The 27,401-nt window shown below is 40.7% G+C and overlaps 1 protein-coding gene across 26 annotated transcripts in view; it reads left to right on the top strand.

Moving 5' to 3' along the window:
- MYO18A (myosin XVIIIA) overlaps positions 1-27,401 on the top strand; it is a 350,017-nt gene that overhangs the window by 311,339 nt on the left and 11,277 nt on the right. For 18 of the 26 annotated variants that reach the window (XM_088477745.1, XM_088477743.1, XM_088477741.1 and 15 more), the window contains 4 exons: positions 7,379-7,518; positions 7,655-7,699; positions 16,359-16,481; positions 18,746-20,139. In XM_088477745.1, coding sequence (XP_088333871.1) covers positions 7,379-7,518; positions 7,655-7,699; positions 16,359-16,481; positions 18,746-20,135 — 1,698 coding nt within the window. In that variant the 3' untranslated portion in view covers positions 20,136-20,139. Of the gene's footprint in view, positions 1-7,378; positions 7,519-7,654; positions 7,700-16,358; positions 16,482-18,745; positions 20,154-27,401 lie in introns of all 26 variants that reach the window. The other 8 variants (XM_088477755.1, XM_088477754.1, XM_088477750.1 and 5 more) reach the window with 4 other exon arrangements.

The raw sequence follows: 27,401 nt of genomic DNA, 5'->3' as shown, positions 1-27,401 counted from the left end.
GCTGACCATATGTTCCCGAAGTTGAGCCTGTATATAACATGTAGAAAAGTACCCTATTGTGCAATAAACAGTCACGCAAAGTTCTGCTGGGTACTTAAATATTTAGGCTGTCAATAAGTACCTGTAGATAGGGGACCATGCCATCCTTTTCACAAAGGAAATAGTAACTGAAAATTACCAGTGTATTTCAGCAAGATGTGCTAAGCATAGATGTCCGACAGGTCTGCAAGCCGCTTGTTGGTCTCTTATTCGGTTTCAGCACCCGTCCTGTGCTTAACAGCCACCGGGACCTCCGTCAGCGGCCACGTGACCCGGATCCGTAACTGGAGTGGGCACCGGAGGATGCTGATAGGGCGATGGTCTAACGGTGGTTCAAAACTCGCAGAAAAAAAAACTTTCAGGCTAGTTTTCAATGTGGCGGCACCTGGTTCCAGATGGGTAGTAGCTTCAGTGGCTGGTATGGAGAGCAGCAACGCGTTTCGGCTACTACTGTAGCCTTTTTCAAGCTGTAATGCTCCCCTTCATGGCTAGATGATATATATATTGTATCAGGGTGGAACCCATTGGGTAATTAGATAATTACTTTACTAACCATCCAACTCTCCTTAACCCTTAACGGTCGGTTCCAAAAAAATGTATCCATATCATTTACCAGTATACTCTTAATATTCCTTACGGCATCTTAAACACAAAACATTCAATAAATATAGAAAAAAGAAAAATGTTTATTAAAACAACTAAAATCAATTAGTGATAGGCGTATGATGATACACATAGTATGCATATATAGCTATGTGCATATAACACGTATGTATGCATATATAAGCATACCTATTTCAGCCCCCATATGTCAACAAGTGTGACCATGTGTTTAGCTGTCTACCCTTATGTCCCTACAATAAACATGACAGAGAAATATAGACCATCGGAGAATATAAATTATATAGTTAGAGCTTCATTATTAATGATTAATTGAAACATCGCCTGTGCTGAATCAGCTGCTTTGCGATATCCTGAGTAGTGTACTAAAATAAAATAAAATAAATGAAAAAAAGAGAAAGGAAAAAATAGCCTATCTATATCTAACAAACATGTAGCTGACCATCGATGATCACCATCGAACAATAGCATCTGAATTCCAGTATATCGTTAACATAATAAGTTGGACATGAACTGGAATAAAGTGAACAACTGAATTAATACACATACCATAAAAGCGCAAATGCATATACACACATACATGGATGTAAGCACATACACACACATATATATATATATATATATATATACATACACACACACACACACAAATATGCATATGTACGTATATATATATATATATTATTATTAGTGAATGATGTAAATATAGTATAATGCTAATAATGCTAATGGTAATATTGATGATATATTTTAGCATCCGTAGTAATACTAGACTCATGGAAGAGCACCAATTATCCAAATATCAATATCGATCCTAGTAGAATTGGTTTATCGAGTAGACACACCTGATATTATACAATGTGGTTAAAGATATGAGAATGGGACTATCTCTAATGAGACCCAACCGATATATCAGGGAGAAACACTGTATGGAAAAAATGATGTCTGGTCATATGCTGGTAGCCCAGAGTAACTCGGGCATATGGGTGAGCTAACCGAGAGCAAGATAATGCACATCCCCACTACAAGCGAAAAGATAAGATAAAAGGAAAGAGCGAGCCTTACATAATAAAGTTATATTAATTGACATATTCGATATACCGATCAGAGGTAGATGTACACATGTGTATATATATATATATACATTCCCACACACATATATATGCACATAAATACATATACACACATACATATACATGTGTGTGAAGAGGGATCTAAAAATCTCTTGAGGTTGGCAAGAGAAATTAAGGTTTTTTTCCCTTTTTTTTTTTTTTCCTGGCATCGGTCCACTGACCGCACAGTACATATGGACCAGTACCAGCTGAATCTCCATACCCAACGGAGGAATTAATCACAGAACTCCAAGGCTTCATTTAAGCCATCTGGAGATAGTGATTGAAGTCTGAAGATCCATTTGGATTCCGCTTCACAAAGTTGTTTATATCTATCACCTCCTCTTAAAGTTTTCTTTATAATCTCCACCCCCATAACTCTGAGACAATCAGGATTATTATGATGTGCCTCTGAAAATGTCAAGAGACACTATGTGTCTCCTTGCCTTTAATGATATTAAGTCTATGTTTGCGGAACCGTTCCTTCAGGGTTCTTGTGGTGCGGCCCACGTACTGCATCGGGCAGTTACAGTTAAGTACATACACAACATAAGTTGACTCACAGCTAATAAAGGAATTTATTTAAAAAATGGCTCCTGTCTTAACCGATATTATATGCTTACTTTTGTTGACAACATGTTTACATGTTAGGCATCTCGTATGATTGCAGGTATAGCAACCTTGAGGTTTCTGGGGGATCCAAGTATCGATTTTTCCAGATGTTGTCTTATTACTATAATAAGTACTTGTGGCCAAAAAACTTTTTAGATTTCTGTTCTTTTTAAAAAATAATACTTGGTTTAGGTGCAATAAAATTAGAGAGTATTGGATCGGAATTTAAGATCTTATAGTTCCTACTAATTATTGAGCTAATGCCTCTGGATTCGTTATTAAATTGGGAAATAAGTGATAATGAAGTATCTTTTTTATCAGTTTTAATGTCCCTAGACCTATTGGCCCATTCCGTTGTTTTTTCTCTTTTTGGTATCTCACTAGATTAAATCGGAGTATTCTCTATATCTAAATCTATATTTTGTATAGATTTATTTTTATGAGCCGTTTCGACATAACTTTTAGCTCCCTCTATTAGTACAAGGGGATAACCCCTGTCTAAAAAAATTATCCCTCAGTTTATTTGCATGCACTTCAAAATCTGCATCTATAGTGCAGTTTCGCCTAATCCTACCCATTTGGCTTTTTGGAATATTTTGGACCCACGGGCGATGATGGCCACTATCATAATGTAAATATGAACAACAGTCAACATTTTTTGTGTAGAGAGTCGAGATGATTCTGTCATCAACCAATGAAAGTGTAACATCCAAAAAATCAATAGAAACGTGACTAAAATGTGATGTAAATTTCAAATTCATAGTGTTAGTGTTCAAGAAATTAGTAAAGTGCACAACAGAATCTTTATCCCCATCCCAAATGAAAAAAAGGTCATCTATATAACGGCTATAGAACACCAGACCCGCTCCGGCTGGTCCACCCCAAATGTAGAGATCTTCAAATTCGCCCATATAGATATTCGCGAAGCTCGGAGCGAATCTGGTGCCCATGGCCGTTCTGTGAATCTGTAAGTAGTGGGTGGAGTCAAAAATGAAATTATTCCGTGTCAAAATAAATCGAATACAGTTCACCAAAAAATCACGCTGTTGCTCAGAGGTGTTTACATCATTATCCAGTATCCTCCTTACCGCAGATATCCCTGCTTCATGGGGGATGTTAGTATAGAGCGCCTGGACATCTAGCGTCAAAAAACCATAGCTAGATTGCCAAGTGTTTTTTTTTTTATTTTCCTAGCAGATCGGTAGTGTCTCTGATATGTGACCTCTGAGCAACAGCGTGACCCTGTAGAAAATAATCAACAAAAGCAGATAAATTAGAAGTGAGAGAATCAATACCCGAAATAATAGGACGCCCTGGTGGTGTAACTAAAGATTTATGGATTTTAGGTAAATAATAAAACACCAGTGTGACGGGGTGACAAACAAATAAAAAGTGAAATTCATCTTTGGTGATGACATTCTCATCTTGTGCATTCTCCAACAGTATCCTTAATTCCTTCTGGTATAGCAATGTAGGATCACTTCCCAATATCTGATAAAATGATATGTCATGAAGTTGTCTCAAAGCTTTGTGGCACAAAAATCTGTGGCACTAATTGTGCAGTAGATAAAACACAATCTGTGACACTAATTGCGCAGTAGATACAACACAATCTGTGGCACTAATTGTGCAGTAGAACTAGATAAAACACAATCTGTGGCACTAATTGTGCAGTAGATAAAACAATCTGGCACTAATTGCGCAGTAGTTACAACACAATCTGTGACACTAATTGCGCATTAGTTAAAACACAATCTGTGGCACTAATTGCGCAGTAGAACTAGATAAAACACAATCTGTGGCACGAATTGTGCAGTAGAACTAGATAAAACATAATCTGTGACACTAATTGTGCAGTAGATAAAACACAATCTGTGACACTAATTGCGCAGTAGATACAACACTATCTGGCACTAATTGTGCAGTAGAACTAGATAAAACACAATCTGTGGCACTAATTGTGCAGTAGATAAAACAATCTGGCACTAATTGTGCAGTAGATAAAACACAATCTGTGGCACTAATTGTGCAGTAGAACTAGATAAAACATAATCTGTGGCACTAATACCCCTTTCACACTACAGTGTCTACCCGGGAAATTCCCAGGTAGACCCCTTTCAGACAAGAGCAGGGTTTTCCTGCTTACCTGCCTCTTCTCTGCCGTCTGCTCCTCCCAGCCAAAAGTCGGCTAATCGTAATGCAGTTTTTTTTTTTTATTATAATTTTTTTAAAATTTATTTTAATTCCCTGGTGGTCCAGCGGGTGTGCGGGCGGCCCGCTGTGGCACAGCCGGCCGGTGCTGGGGGTGGTGAGCAGCAGCGCTGAGCGTCCTATAGGACGCCCTGCGCTGTCAGCTCAAAGCAGCAGCGTTGAGCGTCCTATAGGATGCCCTGCGCTGTCAGCTCTCAGCAGCAGCGCTGAGCGTCCTATAGGACGCTCTGCGCTGTCAGCTACATGCAAAAGCTGCTTGGTGCTGCCCGGGAGTAGTAAATTCCCGGGTAGCACCATTCAGACAGAAGCAGGGTAATTTCCCGGGACTTAAGTCCCGGGAAAAACCCTGGTCGATTGCAGGGGCGGCTACCCGGGAACATGTTCCCGGGTAGGCACCTTTCAGACAGACTCGGGGTACCCGGGAATTTGGCCGAGGCAGGCCAAATTCCCGGGATTCTCGAGATGTCTGAAAGGGGTATAATTGTGCAGTAGAACTAGATAAAACACAATCTGTGGCACTAATTGTACAGTAGATAAAACACAATCTGTGGCACTAATTGTGCAGTAGAATTAGATAAAACACAATCTGTGGCACTAAATTCGCAGTAGATAAAATACAATCTGTGCCACTAATTGTGCAGTAGAACTAGATAAAACATAATCTGTGGCACTAATTGTGCAGTAGAACTAGATAAAACACAGTCAGTGGCACTAATTGTGCAGTAGATAAAACACAATCTGCGGCACTAATTGTGCAGTAGAACTAGATAAAACACAGTCAGTGGCACTAATTGTGCAGTAGATAAAACACAATCTGTGGCACTAATTGCGCAGTAGATAAAACACAATCTGTGGCACTAGTTGTGCAGTAGATAAAACACAATCTGTGGCACTAATTGTGCAGTAGAACTAGATAAAACACAATCTGTGGCACTAGTTGTGCAGTAGATAAAACACAATCTGTGGCACTAATTGTGCAGTAGAACTAGATAAAACACAATCTGTGGCACTAGTTGTGCAGTAGATAAAACACAATCTGTGGCACTAATTGTGCAGTAGAACTAGATAAAACACAATCTGTGGCACTAATTGTGCAGTAGAACTAGATAAAACACAATCTGTGGCACTAATTGTGCAGTAGAACTAGATAAAACACAGTCAGTGGCACTAATTGTGCAGTAGATAAAACACAATCTGCGGCACTAATTGTGCAGTAGAACTAGATAAAACACAGTCAGTGGCACTAATTGTGCAGTAGATAAAACACAATCTGCGGCACTAATTGCGCAGTAGATAAAACACAATCTGTGGCACTAGTTGTGCAGTAGATAAAACACAATCTGTGGCACTAATTGTGCAGTAGAACTAGATAAAACACAATCTGTGGCACTAATTGTGCAGTAGATAAAACACAATCTGCGGCACTAATTGTGCAGTAGAACTAGATAAAACACAGTCAGTGGCACTAATTGTGCAGTAGATAAAACACAATCTGCGGCACTAATTGCGCAGTAGATAAAACACAATCTGTGGCACTAGTTGTGCAGTAGATAAAACACAATCTGTGGCACTAATTGTGCAGTAGAACTAGATAAAACACAATCTATGGCACTAGTTGTGCAGTAGAACTAGATAAAACACAATCTGTGGCACTAGTTGTGCAGTAGATAAAACACAATCTGTGGCACTAATTGTGCAGTAGAACTAGATAAAACACAATCTGTGGCACTAATTGTGCAGTAGAACTAGATAAAACACAATCTGTGGCACTAATTGTGCAGTAGAACTAGATAAAACACAGTCAGTGGCACTAATTGTGCAGTAGATAAAACACAATCTGCGGCACTAATTGTGCAGTAGAACTAGATAAAACACAGTCAGTGGCACTAATTGTGCAGTAGATAAAACACAATCTGCGGCACTAATTGCGCAGTAGATAAAACACAATCTGTGGCACTAGTTGTGCAGTAGATAAAACACAATCTGTGGCACTAATTGTGCAGTAGAACTAGATAAAACACAATCTGTGGCACTAATTGTGCAGTAGATAAAACACAATCTGCGGCACTAATTGTGCAGTAGAACTAGATAAAACACAGTCAGTGGCACTAATTGTGCAGTAGATAAAACACAATCTGCGGCACTAATTGCGCAGTAGATAAAACACAATCTGTGGCACTAGTTGTGCAGTAGATAAAACACAATCTGTGGCACTAATTGTGCAGTAGAACTAGATAAAACACAATCTGTGGCACTAGTTGTGCAGTAGATAAAACACAATCTGTGGCACTAATTGTGCAGTAGAACTAGATAAAACACAATCTGTGGCACTAGTTGTGCAGTAGATAAAACACAATCTGTGGCACTAATTGTGCAGTAGAACTAGATAAAACAATCTGTGGCACTAATTGTGCAGTAGAACTGTACCTAATGCACACCCAAATTTCTGGCATTGACAGTTTTTATTAAGCCATGCTGATGGCTGCACATACTTCTATAATCTTTGTATTTATTGCACAGTACAAAGGGACAGACTTCCTAAAAAGTAAGTAGACTTTTGCCTACTGCGTGAGATGCTCCATATTACTCTAATCAGAAAAGAAACTCCAGTAGCTACAGATTTGGTTTAGATTGGGGTTTGGAATGCCTGAAATTTAAAGGTGGTGTGGCTGGTTCTTGAGGCAGAGTTTAGGGCACCAAATGTCCTGTGCCTATACAGACTCCATGCAGTCCTGGATGATAAGCAATGATAACCTTAGAATATTTGATGGTTGTCTCTGCAGGAAATGGACCTTGAGAGTTTGGAAGCTGCAAATCAAAGTTTGCAGACAGACCTGAAACTGGCCTTCAAGCGCATTGGAGATCTTCAGGCCGCCATCGAGGATGAGATGGAAAGTGATGATAATGAAGACCTCATTAACAGGTAAGGAGTCTGTGTCTCTTGTCTTGCAGCATTACAGACGTGCATCAATCCTCATGGAAATTATTTAGTTATTCATGATGCTTTTATTCTCTCATTTGACATAGTCTCATGTTTTATTTTATCTTCATATTTTCAGTCTGCAGGACATGGTGACCAAGTATCATAAACGCAAGAATAAAAAGTGAGATTACATTGTTCTCTCCTATTTATTAACTTGCCCCTTAACCTCAGCATGCATTAAGCATCAAATACTTCCCTAAAGTGCATTCCCCATGAAGGCTCCTGGCAGCCGCCATAACTGCATGGTTCTTTACTGACTCAGACAATGCATGCCCCTTTAATTAACCCCATTTGCCAAAAATAATTTTACCATTTAAACTTAAGTTGCATAACTTGTTTCCTTGCAATATGCATCCAGCATCATAATCATTAACATTATTGTGTTACTTTTTATACCACATTCAAACGTTTTAATTGTTTTGGATATTGTTGTTTCTGTAAGTAGAGGTTGTACCAAGTACAATGACCAATGTGGTTTATTCATTTTAAGTTAATATTTCAGTGCAGGCTTGAATTAGTCCTGTATCTTGCATTAGTAAGAGGACACTACTGTAATTATATTTTACCTCTAGGAGGATTGTAGGAGACAATGTGCAACTAGTTTTATTGTACTTTATATATGCTGAAGTATATGTTGTTTTATGGACAAGTAAGAGACCAGGGGAGAACTTCTCTGCTAAGCATGAGATAAAAGGGGAAAAAACAGCGCTAAAATTATACTTAAAATCTAAAAAAAAAAAAAAAAAAAACGTTATTTTGCATAATTCTGCCATAGAGAAATAGAACATTTTTTATTTTGAGAATATTACCTTATAATATATACTCACCATTTATCGGTAGGTAGACAGTCATTTCTATGATCCAATGGCCAAGAGGACTCATTCTGATCCTTACAATACAGTCCTATATTAGAATGTTTACATAAACTGACACTTTTGCCTGGAATTACAATGGACATCGAGGCTTCATTACTTCTGTAGACTGATATATTGTGTGGTTTGACTCTATGTTGTTATAATTACATATGTGCATGTGAGTACTGTATCAAGAGGACATGATGTGGATTTACCAGACGGCATGAGCTGGAACTCGCTCTGTGTCGTGTCTCTAGACATTTAAAAGCCTAATGCAGGCGAATAAATTGTTATTGCAGCTAATGCCACGTACCTATTTCCAGACATGCTTTCGATTTGAGCAAAGATTCTCCCGCTCTCCCGTGAGACCTCTCTCGCCTGCCTCAGCTGTGGTGGTAGATGGAAGAGAAGGGTGTGGAGAACAAGGAAAGATGAGAGGGAGTTAAGGGGTGAGGAGAGTTGGTGTTTGTGTTTATACTATTATCCAGCCAAGCAGGAAAAAATTATTTCCATTTACTCGCAACACAGCCACAGTTCCCATTCCTTTTACCCATAATGAGCAGGAGGCCGTTCTGTATTCAGACAGTATCACAACAAACTGCTTTAAGCATGCAGGGAATGGATTTAGCAAAGCTCCACAGCGGTGTCGGAAATCAGATCAGCGATATGCTAGGGTGGGGAGAGGAGGGGTGGGTGACGGATGTTTCTGCGTTTCGGGAGGAGGTGGAAATTTATAGCAGTGCTACATATGTCAAGCGGATTTACAAGTTTTGCTTAGTCCCTGTGTAGGTGTAAGTCAAATGGGAAGTGATTATGGCCTCTGGTTCCCTATGCTCGCTTTAAACACACTGTTTACTTGGACCATCAAATTGTTATTAATCTCCAAGGAGAACAACGCTAAATAAGGCCAATTCTTTAGCTGCCATCATTTTCCACACTCACTTCAGGGGACTGTTATTGTTCTAACGTGGCAGTCCGAGCCATATTTCTCCTAATGTCCTGTGAGATTGAGATGCACTGTTTTTTCTCTGGAAGCTTTTTTTTTTTTTTCCTTTTGTTGTACCCAAAACAAACATTTTTTACTTATACTTTGTCAGTGGTGGAAGAGAATTAGTTTTCATATCTGTGAGATGTGTTTTTGTTTAAACCAGATTTCATTCTTGAACTGTAATGTAGACGAAAGGATTCTAAAATCAATTTTCTTGTTCTGCTATTACCACATTCTTATGAAAAAGACGTTCTAGCTCATTAGCGGCTGTTCACTTTTATTTCAGCCAATCTGTATGCTCTGACGTTGGATAGATTTTGTATATGGGAAAGATTCCTGGACTTCACACCCTGAATATATATATATGTGTGTGTATATATATATATATATATATATATATATATATATATAATTGGAGGTGCTACCTGATGAGACTAATTGCAGGCACAAAAATCAGACAAAATCTCAGGTGCACAATTCCAAATTATTGATAATATATAAATGCAAAAAAAATTGCAATCAATAGAGGTTTTTAGAATAATCTTGGCCAAGGTTATGGGCCTACCCACCATATCCAGGTAACCTCTTTAGGGTAGGTCCCTAACATACTAGGGTTCAAATCCAGAGTGCAGGACACCCCCAAACTAGCCCAGCTAAGCTGCCCCAGGGCACCGCCATAGAAAGAAAAGTGCAGTGTAAAAGAGATAGTTAAGAGCAGCTACAGCTGTATATAAAGAATGAAAATAAAAATAGGATAGATTTTGTCAGTAACGACCACATTTGTTAACCACATTTCTTAAGCTGCGTACACACTAAACGATCCTGGATCGCGGCCGACCGCACGACTGATGGAACGATAAGTCAGCCGGCCATACACACTAAATGATATATTGTGCAACCGCACAATATATCGTTCAGTGGTCACATCCAGGAGCATGGTGTCGTTCAAGTTATCTTCTGATCGGACTGCACCAGCCTCGCAGCCAGCACTTTAGTCAGATAATGCCGGCTCTCGGAACTAAACACACAGGTTAAGTCACAAGAGCCGGCATTCTCCTACTCAACTTTTAATAGTCGAACTAAACAGCGCATTAAATTGAATAGCTCTGGGACCAACTTCCCGGCACTATTCAACTCCCGCTGAATTGAATCACCCCATTATGTAGCAATTCCTGCCCTCTGCCACCAGCTTAATCCTCAAAATTTTTCACCTCTTCAAGAAACTGGACACCTTGCTTATATTAAGCCCTTACTGTTGGTTACAATATATAATGCTACTGTTATTTGCAAAGTTTGTCACTGTATTCTTAACTATATCCAAGGATGCATTTTGAATTAATTGCAAGCAGCTCTAGAATGGGAGTCTGGATAACAGATCTGCTGTATGAGTTTGAGAAGAGTGTGTAGAAATCCTCTACTAGTGTACTGTACCTGTTATGCTATATGTTTACTCATACTAGAGCACTCTTCGGGATTATCCGTGAGACTCCTGAATTTCGGAGAGCTCTTCAGGAGTCTCCTGGATTCCTTCCTTTCCTGTAGTGAAGTGTCCGGAGCAGGCCATGTTTATGTGATTCACTGTGGATCATGCTGAGAATCTCCACCAACCTTCCCCTTTAGGGTCTCCCAAAGGATAGTCCCACAAAGTCAGTGTTCACTGAAATATATGTCTAACCTTGCAATGGGCGCTTAATAAATATGGTGTCAACAAAATGGAAACTGACGCATCCAATTCATATTAATTTACAGTCAGTAGTTGAGTGATAATTACTTACTGATAGCAATATAAATATAGCAAGACATACATGCTGTATATTTTTTTACTTTTTTTAAATGTAATATTCTGAAATTGGAGAGTGCAGTACATTCCATGGGTTACAATATTGCCAGATACACATACATAAATGTAACCAGAAAAAGCATGATTGATCTTTTGCCCATAGCTTTATTAAGAGTTGGGGACCTGCGGCACTTATACAGTATACAAGGTATCATAGTAACTGCCACACAAAGCATACCAATGATTGCCACACAGAACATGCTAGGGACTGCCATGTAGTACACAGTGCTTCCAGTTAAGCCACTATAGAGTTTTTTTTTGTGAAACACATACAATATAATCCCCTGTATAAACTCCAGTAATTCATAATATGTGCTATGTGATCTACAAGAACTGCACCATATTTCTGATGCATTTGCATTGATATGGTCCATGAAATTTACCCACAGCAATCACAGATCATATACATGCTAGTGTGACCGGACCCAGTGCATTGCCTGAACTATGTGGGCAAAAAAGCCCATAAACACTGGGGGAATGAAGTGCAGTACACTAAAGTTCTGTGTAGGTGTCATTATTGCTACACATAAATCTTAACTACTTCCAATTCAGCATATAAAGGAATCAGTGTAAAGTTCTGCCTCCACTCAGAATAATAGAATATACTTGTTAACACCCCCTTCCAAGTCCAGCCCCACTCACCACCTGCTATGTGGCTGGGCTGCAGCTGCTCCCACAACCAAAGCAGAGGAAGCCGTCACCACCACTGTGTGTGTGAAGGGAGAAGCCAGCAGGGGAGGTATTAGCCATGCACTCCAGCTGGGCATCCGCCGTATTATGTGCAGTGGCATCGGACGAGATTTTACTGTGTTCCCACCAAAACAGGGTTTTGGTGGGAACTAAAGAGCTCACAGCACTGAGCTCTTTAGTTCCCACCAAAACCCTGTTTGAGTGGAGTTTGAATGTTCTTCCCATGTCTGTGTGCAGTTCCTCTGGGTGCTCTGGCTTCCTCTCGTAGGTTAATTGGTTCTGAAAATATGTGTGAGTGTACATATGTTAAGGAAAATAGATTGTAAACTCCACTAGGGCAGGGACTGATGTGAGTGACTAAATATTATCTCTAGACCACAGCAGAATATATGTGCACTATATAAATAACAGATATAATAAGGAATAACATACCCTGGCTGTATAGGTCACCCTGGACATGTCCTGTATATAATACAATGCACGCTAGAGTTCTTTGACTAGTATAGAAGCTATTGGCATCTTGTTTTTTTCTGTATAATGTACAATTGGGGTACATCATTTCCTATTACAAAAGATAGCAATTTAATCAGGGGCGGATTAAGAGTGTGCAGACTCCGTGCTGTTTCCTCTCTTCCCCCGTCTGTCTCTCCAGTACGTGTGCTGATCTCTGGGAACATGACGTTCGCTCCATTTTCCTGGTGATCACTCTACTGTGCATGCTCAGATCTCGGAAAATGGCAGTCTGGCCACCCCACTTGCTCAGTGATGTCTGTGGCATTGACGGACAGGTAAGTATCGTATATGGGTGCAGGATGTGGGTCCGCACACTATGCACTCATTATAGGATACACTTATGGATTTAATGTCTTTTATGCCTGGTGTCATTTGAAAGCAGTCTGCTCTTGTTTCTAATGTGCTTATTCTACCATTGTCTCCAAAATTAACTAATATTAAAAACCCAATTACTCCTACCTAGGTGTGAATATATTTTAAGAGCGTCTTTTATTTCAGAGGATCTTGTCTTTTCATAGCTTTGCAGACCTGCTAAAAAAAAAATGAAAAAAAATCTCCCTGATGAATAGTACCAGCTGCCGGTGAGGATGAAGAGTTCAGCTGATGAGACATTGCTGTGACAGACGCCTTGTAATACACTCAGTGCTGCAAATTAGTTTTCTTTACATAGCATCGCTAAATATTATGTAACGCTACGTTGGCTGAAATATCTGCTCTCACATAAGCCTATCCTGCCGCCCAGCCTTCTGCTCTAGTCATCTCCAATACGGACGCCAGGCCAGAAATGCTGAAATATTTATTGATTTTAAATTATTGTAACAGGCGAGTCGGCTTAAATTACCCGTGATGCTTTCAGGTTTGCAAGCAGATGCCTGAGTGAGCCTGTCTTCACAGCAATTGGCATTCCCATTTGATCCTAAACCTTTACCAGGCTTTCATAATGACACAAGCAGATTTTATACGCAACAAGGCACTGCGGGAGATAGAATGACAATATATATTTGGGAATTCTATTACACATTGATATTAGAAATTACATTTCTGAGGGATTTATGTTTTTAAATAGTATTTTTCGTTGGTGATTCAAAAGTCTGCTGCCTAATAACAAAAAGCCATTTTAAAATGGAGATTGTTTTTAAACATTATGCATGCAGAATAAGTAAAACAGAGATACTCCTGTGTCTTTGCTTGAAAGTAATTGGTATCAATATCAGGCACAAATTCTACCTTTTTTCTCAACAGTTTCAGCAAATTTTTTTGCAAGATTTTTAGATTTACTTTAGCAAAAATGCCTTTCTGTATAAAATAGCTCAGCAGGTTTCAGCCATATTGCAGACAGCCACTGACCCCACTAAAGCACTGTGTGACCAGTAGATATGAGGCATTATTGTTGCCTAATGTATTAATAGGCTGCATTGTCCAAATAACGGTGTTAAGCATATAAAATAGCTACCTCTATTAAGTGTGGGACAGATACACCTTTAAAGGGGAGCTATTAATAGACTATAAGATCTTCTGTGCTGAATAACATTGGTTTATATAGTTATTTCACCATTTAGAGAAAATAGATTAAAGAACATTTTTTAGGGATGTGCCAGACTTGGGAGGAGATGTTCCAAACCTCCTTTAGAGTGGAGAAGATTCCCTTAGCAGCCAATCAGCATCTACCTCTCATTTTATAGAATGTATTATATAAATGTTAGCTACTAGCTGATTGGTTGCTATGGGCAACTTCTCCCCTTGTAATTTTTGGAAGATTTGATAAATTTCCCTCTTAGGTCCTCAGTCATCTTGTTCTCAGTAATACTGCTTTTACACCTAAATCCTGGGTCTGACCCAAGATTTGGAACACAGTTCCAAAATGGGTCAGACCCAAAACAGACCTTTTCTACTGCAGCTGATCCGGATTATTCCCGGATCGGCGCCGTTCACACTGCACACGGGTGCAGTGAAACATCCCGGCACTTGGAGATGACATCATCTCCAAACGCAGAGAAACCCGGAAGTCCCCATGCTGTAAATGGGACCCCGGTCGAATGACCCGGGGTTCCCGTTTACACTGCAGGGTTTCACTGGTTGTTCCCGTGTAAAACTCTGCAAGTTACCTGGGTTGGATTGCTGAGTCACTCGACCCGGGAATCCAACCCTGGCATCTTTTACACTTAGGAGTAACCCGGGTTAACCCTGCAATAACCCAGGTTTTAGCTCTGGTGTAAAAGGGGTATTAATGTAGACATAGCAAAAATAGCAACAACTAGTAATTTGGAATGCGTCAAAAAATAAGAACTCCATAGGTAACTGTAGTTGTTGTGCCAGGGTTTCTTCTTCTTATGTCTTCCTATCTCTCTCCCCCACCAGGTATCGCTCTCTGTTCCCTCTCTTATTCTATCTACCTCCCTCCTTCCCCTGTCTCTTTCTCTTCCATTATTTTTCTTTCACCCATCTTCCCTGTGTCTATCCCTCTGCCCCCCCCCCCACCCACCCCTGTTCAAAGTTTAACATTGTGGGCGGAATTCAATCGTTTTCGCCGCCCGCATCTCCCGTCTAAAGTGACAGGAGTTCGCGGGCCGCTATGCAATTGTTCCAGATTTTTGTGCTGATCGCGCCCAAAGTGGTCGGGTTTAGCCGCGTAAAGCAGCTAAACCCGACCAAAGTGCTGGGCGCGATCGCGAAAAGTGATGTTTGGGCGCCCAAACATGTCACTTTTCGCACATTTCAGCTCTCACCCCCCTGGGGCTGCGAGCTGAAATGTAGCACTGTCAGCTGATCGTGCCCGACAGGAGCAAGAATTGAATAGCTCCGTCGGGCGCAGTGGGGGCAGGAATCAATTGAATTCCGCCCTGTGACAGATTAAAATATGCTCAAAGTCAGTATGAATTTTGGAGCTGTTTATTTTGGATCCTATAAAAACAATATTTGTCATTAGCTTCTCACTTCAGACTACAGATGTCTATGGATAGTATTGCATGGCACTGAATGCATCAATATCTTGTGACTGTGTGTATGATCTGTCCAACAGGGCAGGAGCTAGCAGGTTCTTCTAGTGCAGGCGTCAGGGAACTTTTTTACCTTTTACCCCACAATATATATAGATACGCCGACGTTACCCCCTTGATTTGAAAGGAAGGAAATCATATAGTAGTGCCCCCATAGTTATGCCCCTGTAGTAGTGCCCCCATATAATGCCCCTGTACAAAAAAAAAAAATCCACTTACCTTAATCCCCTCTCCTGCATCCGCCGCCGTCCTCTCCGCCCGGCTGCTTCTCGTAACTATGGGAGAGACGTCATGACGTCTCTCCCATAGTGCGCATGGAGAGAGCTGGAAGCTGGAGTTCAGAAGAGAACTCCAGCCTCCGGCTAACGCTGCACTGCAGGGAAGGAGCCTCCCTGCGGCACAGCCGGGCATGCCTATGAATCATTCTATATTACAGAATGATTCATATGCATGCCCGGCTGTCTATCCATTACCCCCAGGAATTTAATTTTTACCCCATGTGGGGCAATTTACCCCTGTTCCCTGACCACTGTTTTAGTGGCTAGCAAGTATTAAGTTAGTGATGCAGATCAAGCAACATTGCCCATCAGATTGACCATTTTTGTTAGCCTCTTCAGTTAGGATTAATTAATGTTTGGCTTTGTTGGTGAACAAAGTTAATTCCCTCAGACTGGTGGGAAGAGCCCATGAGGTAGGGGGCTCTGTAGAACATTACATGACTATGCAGCTGACATTTTTATATCTTCTCTGCTTCCCATGGTACAGCTTAGAGGACCTGTTATCTATTTTCTGAAATAATACCATGACTAACACTGTCAGATTTACAGCATGCTTTCGGTCAACTGTTCCATCTTTTATTCCTCTCTTGTTAATTACTGTTGTTTTGATTTTTATTACAGTGATGGAGATTCAGATGCAGACTCAGATCTGGATGAACGGGTGGATGGAGTAAAGTCTTGGTTATCCAAGAACAAAAGTTCTTCTAAAGCCTTCTCAGATGATGGCAGTTTAAAGAGCTCCAGGTCTGTAAACGTTAAGCATCTAAGATTTCATTTCTCTATATTCGTTATATATTTATGTTGTAAAAGTTGTCTTAAATTTGTCATCTAGTATTAAAGGGATAAAATGTACATTTAGTCAGAACTGTAGTACTCCCATATCCAGTGACTAACTAGCAGAACATTGCTGCCCCCCAGCATGTCCTTTCATATTTAATAGGTGATGTGAGTACTGTATTTTAAGGTGCGTACACACTAGACTATTTTATTGAATGATTCGCCTGATTCCGACAGTTCAGAATGACAAATCCTTAAAACCGTTAGGTGTGTACGCACTATGTCGTGCGGTGTGTGCTCCCGTGGGGTCGTCGGCCATATCGTCAGGTCGGCCCTACATGCAGGCCAATCTGACTATGCAGCTAACGACCCCATGCAGCAGAATTCCGCAGGGGCCGACATGTTTGGCACTGGATTGTCTAGTGTGTACAGGCCACCCAATCTGTCTGCTCGTCGGCGGGGATGGCGTCGGTCACATCGCTGCGTACACACGTCTAGTGTGTACGTACCTTTAGTTCTGCTCACATGGAAATAGAGGCCAAGATCGCACTCCTAAATCATACCAAAGGGGAAAGCTTTAATGAAACAATAATACAAATACAACTACAACCTTTATAAAATAGTAATTAAACAGTCATGTATTCTTCGGCCCTCCCCAGATATATTTTAAATTGCGTGCTCTTTTGTTCAACAATCCATTGCACTTTCTGTGTGTAACCGTTTTTTAGAGATGGAAGTATAAACAAAGCAATGGCTCGCACACAGACTAGAAAAATGTCTTGTCATGTTATAGAGTTTCAGATTCAGGGGCAGGTTGCATCTGATCACAAACTATGTGCAAGTGTCTGGCAGCCGTGAGGCAGACAGAGAAACCTCTGGAATCTCTCATTGGGTTTAGATACATGAGAGCGGCCTGGCAGCATCCTCCACCTTCTTGGCACTAGACTTACAATGTGCGGCCAAAGTAGCACAATGATTGGTAGTTGGTATTGGTCATCTACCAATCAGAGTGCAGGGGAGGGCGGGGCTATGCAAAATATTACTTAATGGCAAGGTGTATTTCCTTTAAGATACCAACGGCTTATTCAGTGTTTTTTTTCACTCTATCTCCATCTGTCTTAACTTTCTAAATTCGTGACTGTGATTATGAAACAATTGCACATCCCCTTAGGGTTGAAAGCAAAAGACGGCTGACAGCTGGCTTCACATAAAAAAAAAAGTAGGGGTCCTGAATATTGTAAATTTTTTATGTAAACCTCCACACCCAGGAGCTGATTTTTTAATTACAATAAATCATCAGCTTCTGTCATGCATACAGCATGTTATTTTTTTTTACATCCATCTCTACAATGCTCTAAATCAAGCACTTAACAGTGGGATATTGTTGTGACAGAAAGCTGCAATGGTAATTGTATATTTTACATGTGAGACAGGCAGTAGATGCAGAAGACTTCTTCGAAGAGCATGTTTATTCCAGCCTGTATCCCTCTGCTGAGGGTCATCAGCAAATTGTGTGCGTCATTAAGCACAAAACCAATCACAATTTATAACTTGGGGTACTCTCTAGCCAGCTTGAATCACGCTAGGCATTAGTCATTTCCAAGCAATTAGCAACAGGCCACAGCATCGCAACTCAACCAATGTCCCTAAACTCATTTTTCAAGGCATATTGTTGAGATCAGGCAGCCCATTATGATCTCCTAATTTCTTCATCTGGCCTGAGATAGTTTAGTCATAGGAGCCATAGCTTCAATGTCTGTCTGTTTGCAACTTTTACCCACGCACCTTTTTGTGACCTGCGCTCATTTGCTCTAGTAAAGTAGCCAGGCTGTGATCAGGTTTGACTCTTAACAAAGAGTTTTCTCATTTTAACCTCCAACTTGAGACAAGTCACTCATGAGTGCATTGCATGCAGGCAGATGTTGCCTATAATGTTATGCAAAAGATTTCTCAGGTAATAGTAGCAATTATGCCTTTTTTAAAACACACACAGACACACACCTGTTTTCATATGTTTAACATTTTAATTTATTCCACTTTAATTACATAGCTTTTTTTTCTTTCTCATTATTTTTCATATTCAGTGTATACAAATGTCTATCTTATTCTCCACGTTTCTTTTTCATTGTGCTTTTTATTTATGTTGTCTCTTATTAACTATTTCTATGCTTTTTTACATTTCTATTACTTTTTTTCTTGCATCAAAATTTTACATATTCTCAAAACTAAAGACCTAGCCAAAGTACAGAAACAAAGGAGGGAAAGGATGCTAAGCCAGTCAAGCAAGTCAAAGAGTTGGAGGACAGACCAGTGTCTGTAATGAGTTCCCTTAGTTATAGAAAGAGAGCAAACATTAAGGACTCTATAGGCGGTAAGGGTGATGAGGACTCTCTGTTTTCCACCCTAAAAGAAAGGTCAGAGTCTCCAGATAGGTCTTTTCGGAAAGTTCAAAAGGATTCTTCAGGAAATGTTCTTGATGATACTCTTTCAGTATGTTCTTGGAGAAAATCTCAAGGCAGCGAAGATTTGGATGATCGCACATCTTTAGTTTCTCAGGCGTTCACTGAGGCATCTAGTCGTGCAAGAAAAGGACTTGACAAGAGGTGGTCCGTAGCAAGTCCAGAATTTGATAAAGTATCTGTAGTATCCAGTCGCAGATCTAGCAGGCGGGGTTTAGAAGAGGAAGATGAAACAAAATCAACATTGAGTTTCAGTATTACCAGCCCACCTAGCTTAAGACGTAGTACCTCCAAATTAGATGAGCCACGTAATGGCCTGTCAGCTGTAAGTCCATCATTAAGCAGGCGTTCTGACTTTATACTGGATAGCCCAACTCGTGGAAACCGCTCAGACACTCGTTTGTCTATGGCTAGAAGCACATTAGATGATTTTGATGACTCAGTTAGCATTGGATTCAGTGATACGCGATCTTTATATAGTCAGCACTCTTCAGGGCGTAGTTTTTCAGTACCTCCACAAGCTAGAACACCAGGGGCCGATGAGAAGGAACTGGAAAGCAGAGAACTTCAGCCTGTATCTCACCGCAGCTACTTAGATCCAGATCTTGAGGCTGCAATCAATGAGGTTTTAAGCTATAAGCCTATAAAGTTCAAGAGGAAGAGTCTTGATCCTGATTCAGAGGAAGATGATGATTCAAAAAGTGTACGGAGTATGAAGAGCTTACCCAGAGAGAAGGTAGAGTCATCTTCTGGACTGAAGAGATCCGCCTCTGCTGTGGAATTCTCCAGGACTCCCAGCAGAAGAAACAGGGCTCGAAAGAGTAGCTCTAACTCAGAGTCCGAAGAGGACCACAAAAAGAAGAGTTCTAAGAAACGCACTAAGAAATCCAAGAAGAAATCCAAGAAGAAAGAGCCTGAATCCTCCTCCTCCTCATCATCATCATCTGAATCTGATTCTTCATCTGGGTCTACAGTATCCTACCGTAGTGGAGGCAGTGTGAAAAAAGGGCCGAAAAATAAGGATTCAGAAGATGAAGAAAAACTTCAAGAAGACAAAAAAGATGAGAAAAGCAGTAAACAGTCAAAGAAGGAGGATAAGAAGAGGAAGAAAAAGGTTGACAGTCTGATGATGAAGTATTTATACCGGCCAGAAAGCGATTAAGGCAGTAGGTGTTTGCTTGTGAGTGGCCCTACACTGGCATGTCCTGCACGGAGTGGATTAACTAACATTAGTTTAGGGTGTTGTTTGAATTTCAGTCCCTTAACCAAGTTTGTGTTCTCTCATCTCACCCGTATAATATTGCAAGTCTTATTTTTTATCTGTAAAATGACACTTGACCCATAGTCTTGGTAAAGGAAGTAGGAGGTAAAAGTTGCTAAAGTCTCTTCTGTAGCATAACAGAAAATTATTTAATATGTTGTTGTTTTGGAGTATTTTAGGGTTTGTGGAGGTATATATTTATGTTGAATTGCTACAAACCACGGTGATAGGTTATAGTAGTTTTTCGTTTCGCTTTTTAGGAATGTGTTCACATTTCCAGTTAACGTGTACCCAACTATATACAGCGGATGCAAGAGTCAGCCTATCAATTCACTCTCCCTGGGTTAATTCATAGGCTGCACTTGCATGAATATTGGTCTAGCCGGCAAAATGGCTGCTTCTACTGTGTGTCTAGGTGACGGGTGCATGTTTAGTAGTTCTAAGAAATGCCTGATGCTAAAGTGTTTGGCTCCTGTGCAATCGAGTTGACTTGAGAAGTGCGAAATACTTGTATATTGTGCATGAAGTAAATGTTACACACATACTGTGTATAACTGATCACTTGGCTCATTCTTACGGAATCTGTAAAAACAAACCTCTCCAGTGTCATCGGGAAAATACTAATTTTATTCTCTTGGCCAGTGTCCTGATTTGTGGGGATGGGAAGTATTCCCCTGCCTCAGGCTAAAAACGCCACCAGACATACAACAAATGACAGGCATATCCATATGTGCCTCCATATGGGGCCTACTCAGTAGCTATTACATGAATAAGCCCTTACTCTACTCATATTGTGTTTGACCACCCCTTCCTGTGCTGACTTGTCTCTCTTGTTGTAAGGAGACGCTAATGTGTAATGCAAATGACCCCGCAAATGGACATGGACCTAAATGCTTTCTTTATGGGCATGTGCAGAAACATTTAAAGCAGACAGTCATACACTCAACTCAGCATCTGTGCCTTAGTGCACTAGCAACTATCAATAAGACATCAAAGAAAGCAAGGGAGCTACTTTATTAGGTTAGCAAAGAATAAAATGTGCAAATTTCATTGTTGTATGTCTTTTTGAGCTACATGGGAGACAGCCCCTGAGCTTACGATTAAAAGCTTCATTTTACAAGAGGCTGTAATATAAGCTAAAAAGGGTTTAGACAATACATAATAGTATACATTCCTTTGCCTGCATTATTATGTTAGAATAATGTTTCTGGTGCTGGAAAACCCTTTGTACACTAGAAACAATGTAAAAACAATATTGGCACAAAATGGACAGAACTGCTTTAAATCTACCATACAGATTTCCTGATCACATGTGAGACCATGCAGTTGTATATACTCGTATGCACCAGGTTCATAATTCTTTCTCTAGTTTATAAATAGTAGGTGATGGTTATGTTTTGCTGTGCTTTTTATTTTTCTTAAGTAATGTACTGGTAATTAACTTCATGTTATTGAAGTCTTTATTTCTATATTATACTAGGGTCACAAAGCAGTAGATCTACTTATCTACTGTACCAAAGCACTTCCTTGTTCTTCTACTGTAGCTCAACATGTCATTAATCATTGGCTATTAGGATTATGGTCCTGATTCACAGAGTTGATTGATTTTTTGCTAGTAAATCCCTTAAAACAACGGAGCAGTTGCAATTTATATACACAGTATCAAAACTGTTTTGGAAAAGTGCAGGGCATTCCTGGGCAGTGACTGGGAGTTGGCTATTAATGCGCGCAAAAATGGTCCGTCTCATGCGCGGGTTATGGGAGTTTCACGAGCGGGATGTAATTTGGATCCCAGCGGTGACGCGATGGTCACAATATCGGAAGCAGAATCCCGATGGTCAAAATACCGACAAATCCTGACGGTAAGTGTTAGAGTTAGTGACTTGGGAGAGTTGGGGTTAAACTGCGGTAGGGGACGATTAGGGTGCTGAAGGGGATGGTTAGGGTTAGACTGCCAAAGGGGGTGATTAGGGTTAGGCTGCGGGAGGGGTGGGCTAGGGTTAGAATACTCACTAAAAAAATTTGGGATTTTGACCGATGGGATTCTGCTGCCGATATTTTGACCATCGGAAAGGTCACCGCTGGGATATTGCACAGCCACTCACATTGGCGGCCATACTCAGGCAGAGAAACCTCACCTGCCATAGGGCTGGCGCAAGTTTCGATTGTGCGACCAATGGTGCCATCTAAACATGCACCAACAGTATTACAGTGTCTATAGCTGCTTAAAGTGAGCGTCTCACAGGATTCAGTATGATTTACCGCATGGCCGGCGGTTCAAATCCCAACAGCGGCATCCAGGCAGCACTGAAAATCCCAATCGTCCTCAGGTAAGTATTCTCTAAACTATTATACCCCCTAACCCCCCCCCCCCCCTTCCCCGCCGCCTAACCCTAAGTTCCTCCAGGGAACCATAAACCTAACCTTTGACCGCTCGCGGCCTTCGATCGGTAAGCTGGGTATCGGGCTTCCGGTGTAGGGAAAATTACAGGCGTCGGGATGTCGACGCCTGTCATTTAACCCTTGCTAGGATTATACAGTCGGGATGCCGGTGGTCGGGGTTCCGTCCATCGGCTTCCCGACTGTTTCCTATCTCACATTTATACGCGTGGATGAACACAAGAGAAGTGTTTTGTAGCTGCATTTGCATAAACTAGCAGCCGATCATCGATAAATGGCCCGGTAACCATGTGGAAACGCTAGTTTCCGCATGCTTAAGATACCGGACCATTCATCATCAGGGGTCCTAAATGGACCACCTGATATCCAGCAAACTCTGAAAACTGAAAGGTTTCGGAGTTTACTTGCGAGAACATGCGCCATCTTCAGGCAGTGCTTGTTATCGGATCCCGGCTCCTTCCTATGGGAAGTAGTTCCTGGGATGCGAAGAGGGATCCAAACTGATCCCACCGCTGCCTTCTCACTACCTCCCTGGCGGCTTCGCGCATGCGTGATCTCTGGTCACACATGCGTAGCTTGGCCGACAGGGTAGAGTTTAGTAATGCAGCTACTGTACTTCTGCAGCTGCGATACTAACCGAGGGGACAGCTGCTTTTTGGAGCAGCTGTCCCCGCACCCAAGCAATGATGAACTGCCCTGGTGTCAAGTTTCCCCCGCTGCGAGTTGGATACTTCAGTATCCCTCGCAACGAGATATTTGCTTCATCATCGGGCCCATATGACCTCTGATGATGAATAGGCCTCATACAAAAACGTAAAAGATAATATTTTGTTTTTGGAAACTGTTGGAGGAATGAACAAACGCCAGTTTAAACTTATGTATTAAGAAACTACTACCCTACCATTTTCTGCCCTCTAAACCTGCTAAGGAACTTGCTTTATTGCAGTATAGGCAGCACCTATGGTACAGCATGACTTGTTTGTCCTGTATGCCAGAGCTATGTACAGATACAGCTTTATACATGTGGTATGTTGAAGTGTTAGACTTTGACTCTGCAGCCTGTCACCTTTAAAGCATAGAATATGAAGACTAAATATACAGTATATACAGTAACATTCCGGTCGTGCTAGTACCTATATAGAAATTTCTTGGTGGATATTTTTAAGGGTACAGCAAAGTGAATATGCACATTGTGCCAACCCGTGAGAGTCTGTACTACGGAAAAAGATGCAAGCCTCAGGCTCATTTATGTTTTTAAGGCCGCTCTGCTAATCTCCTTAATTCTCATGCACCCCCATTGAGTGACCTCAATCCTTCCAGCCCTGAAAAGAGAGTTTGGTGATCCACAGATATGCAAATATATCCTTCTATACATATTTGTTGAATATACGGTTTTTGCTAAGCATTGTGTATCTCTTCCTGTCAAGGAAGCTGGAGAGCGAGCAGAGTGAAAATTAATCGGCACAGCGGGAACAGTTTGCAGTTCTTGTCGCCTATTTTATTATCCATGGTCTCATTGCAGCAATCTAGCACTTCACTGTGTAACCCTTTCCATTCTGAGAGTGAGGACTCTTTTTCCATAGCACAATTTTTAAAATATTGACACTTGATTGTCATCTTTCACACCAGTGCGTTTCCCAGCGCTACCAAGACAGGTTAATTCATCTTCTCAGACATAATTTTAAAATAAAGTAAAACTGAAAGTGGTAGAGATCATCTCCATGCCTTTTACGGTTAGTTACCATATGATTTACGGCCGGTCACCATGTCATTTAGTCATGTCATTTTTGTAAAGGAGTGCGCCATATCAATCCTACAGTAACTCTTTTAGTTTCAATTTCTTGATCGTTAAGCTTGGTGGTTCAGGCTGATTTTCCCGATTCTGACACCACATTTTGCATCATTTGGAATTGAATAGGGCGAATCGCGGGTACACACACGTTAAGTTTCTGCGGCTAAAATACGTGTTGTAGGCAACAAGTCCGGAAGGCAAAAAAGTATCGATTGTGCGTAACTAATTGCATATGGGCCCAAGTCGTAATGTGATGCAACTAGGAAGCACCAGGTGACTGTGCTGATTTCATATGCGACACTTGTATATCTGTGTGTGACTGAGTACCTGTATAGGAAGTGCTACAATGTAGTGTCTGCAGCTTTTTTCATTCTAAGTTTCATTGTGCTTCATATACAGACTCGGGTGCACACAGACATACAAGTGTCACATATCAAATTAATAAGTGCAGTCTACTGCTGCGTCCTAGCCGCATCTCATTGCGACTTAGATGCATTTTCGACAAAAAAGATGCCTGACGCTAACAGTAGCACGGGACCTGGCGGCACAATCGCGCCAGACAAGTCGCGCTGCGTGGCATATTGAGGCTAGATGTTTGAGGACACATCTGTATGTTGTCTCCTTTGTGGCACAGGCTAGGTAGCAGTGGTATTACCAGAATCATTTAGAAGCAGAGTATGGGAGAACAGAGCAAGACATTTTGCATTGAAAATCGGCTGAAATGTCTCTCAAAGAAAACAAATGTAAAGACACTAAGGGCTTCCCTAAAGCTCATCAAACAGATTTAGTAAAATTTACTACAGCTTCTAAGACCAGTGGAGGTGTTACCCATAGCAACCAATCATATCCTATCTATCATTTCTCTATTGCATTCTAGGAAATTATAGAATCTGATTGGTTGCTCTGGGAACAGCACCACTTGTCTGTCTTAGAAGATTTAGTAAATCTACCACTAAGATGTGTTATTTTGTGACTAAATTCTTGTAGTTGAAATTGAATATGATTTTCCTTCTTCTGGTTTTCATTTGGCCTATATGGTTGAATGCTTTCAGCATGCCAATGTAATATAGGAAGTATCCAGCTATACTCTGTTGTTTTAGTACTTGATGCTTCCATTTTGAAAATGTAAGCTAGGTGCCATTTTTACTTGACAGGCCCAGTTTAGGCTCATAAAGAAATGTGATTAATGTAACAAGGTCTGCTGAACAAATGATGTGCCATTATTACGTAATTGTTGTGTTCCTTTATTCTGCTTAGGATTCATTTTAATAGACTTGTGGGTGGTGGTGGTTGTTTTTGTTTTTTTTTGCTAATTAATTGTAATCCACAAATCATTACAAAATAATAGAAATAATTGGTCATTATAAAGTGAATAATATTCTCAAAGAATAATGTGCATTACTTTACATAATTTCCACCAAAGTATCTCAAAGAAAGGAAAACTGGTTCACATTTGAGTACTTTTGTCATTTATAATTGTTCCCTATGATTTGTTTGAAATTAGGTTTAATGATGAATTACTGTAGATTAGAATACTGTACATAATTGTGATGGCTGCTGCCATTAACATGTATTACAGCTCCATGTTACAGGATATCAGAATCTGACACCGTTTCCACGGTTTGTAAGAAAAATTAAATGTTACCGTGCATGGGATTGGTAGCCAGTCACGTTTTCCAGAATCCTGCCCAGGTTTCAATGATCTGGAAAACTGCAGACTTTAGAGTGGCTCAGTCTTGAATTAAAGTGGAATATTTGCCTACAAGTGCACAAATGAGAACAAATCGATGGGCAGGAAAAGGTGGCTGAGACTTCTAAACACAGATGGAGCACCAGTAATAACAAATGAGATCATTTTATCTTGAGCCATTGTAATCTACAGTAATTAACACTTTGATATAAAATTTACCAAATTGTTCCACAGAGAACGATTTGGGATATATTGAGTAAATCACCTTGGCATAACTTAATCTCTTTATCATAAGGCACACAGTCACTATGAGCTCTGTTCATCATGTTAATTATCGGGGTCCGATAATTAACATTCTAACTGTGCAGGAGCAATTCATCACTGCTCCGGCACTGAGACAGCTGATCCAAAAATCGTCTGTCTCCTCGAAGCGATTCACTGCTCCTACAGGTCACACATGCGGACAAGAGCCCCCCACATCCAGCAGAAGGAGCTGGACAGGGACGGAGGGATCTAAAAGGATCTCTCTTCGCAATTTGGGATTCCTTCCCATAGGGAAAGAGCAGGAGTAAACGCAATCTGAAGATGCTTCCGCAGTCAAGATCCGAAAATATTGTATTTTTGGAGCTTGATTAATTCTGTCCCCATACTAGTGTATGGGAACAGCGGGCCAGCTTGATGAATTCTGTGGGCCACATCGGATGTGAAAGATAAGCAGTAGATATCTGTGATATCTCCTGCTTTGTCTTTTTGAAGAATGGCCCAAAAACTTAATTTCTACAATAGCAGGTGAAAATGTTTATTTTCACCTGCTTTTCTAGAGATTAAGTGATGATGAATAGACCCCTATGTCTCCATTCACAATGTCGTCATCAGAAGATCAACATTGATGATGTTAAATTGTTGACATCATTGTCTATACCACAGGTTCTCAAACTCGGTCCTCAGGACCCCAAACAGTGCATGTTTTCCATGTCTCCACACTGAAGCAAGTGAAATAATTAGCTCCACCTGTGGACATTTTAAAATGTGTCAGTGAGTAATGATTACACCTGTGCACCTGCTGGGTGACCTGCAAAACGTGAACCGTGTGGGGTCCTGAGGACCGAGTTTGAGAAACACTTGTCTATACCAAATGATGCTATTGACAGAATGCCAACAACAGACATGTCAATATTGTCATAATGTCGACATTTCCAGGAAACCTAGGGTTAGAGACAAAGGGTAGATTTATCAAAGCTTGGAGAGAGATGAAGGAGCATGTAATCAGCTGTTAACTGTCATA

This window comes from Taudactylus pleione, unplaced genomic scaffold (assembly GCF_031769625.1).
Source record: "Taudactylus pleione unplaced genomic scaffold, aTauple2 ptg000203l, whole genome shotgun sequence".
Taxonomy (NCBI): Eukaryota; Metazoa; Chordata; class Amphibia; order Anura; family Myobatrachidae; genus Taudactylus; species Taudactylus pleione.
This window is presented reverse-complemented; position numbering and strand designations above follow the sequence as displayed.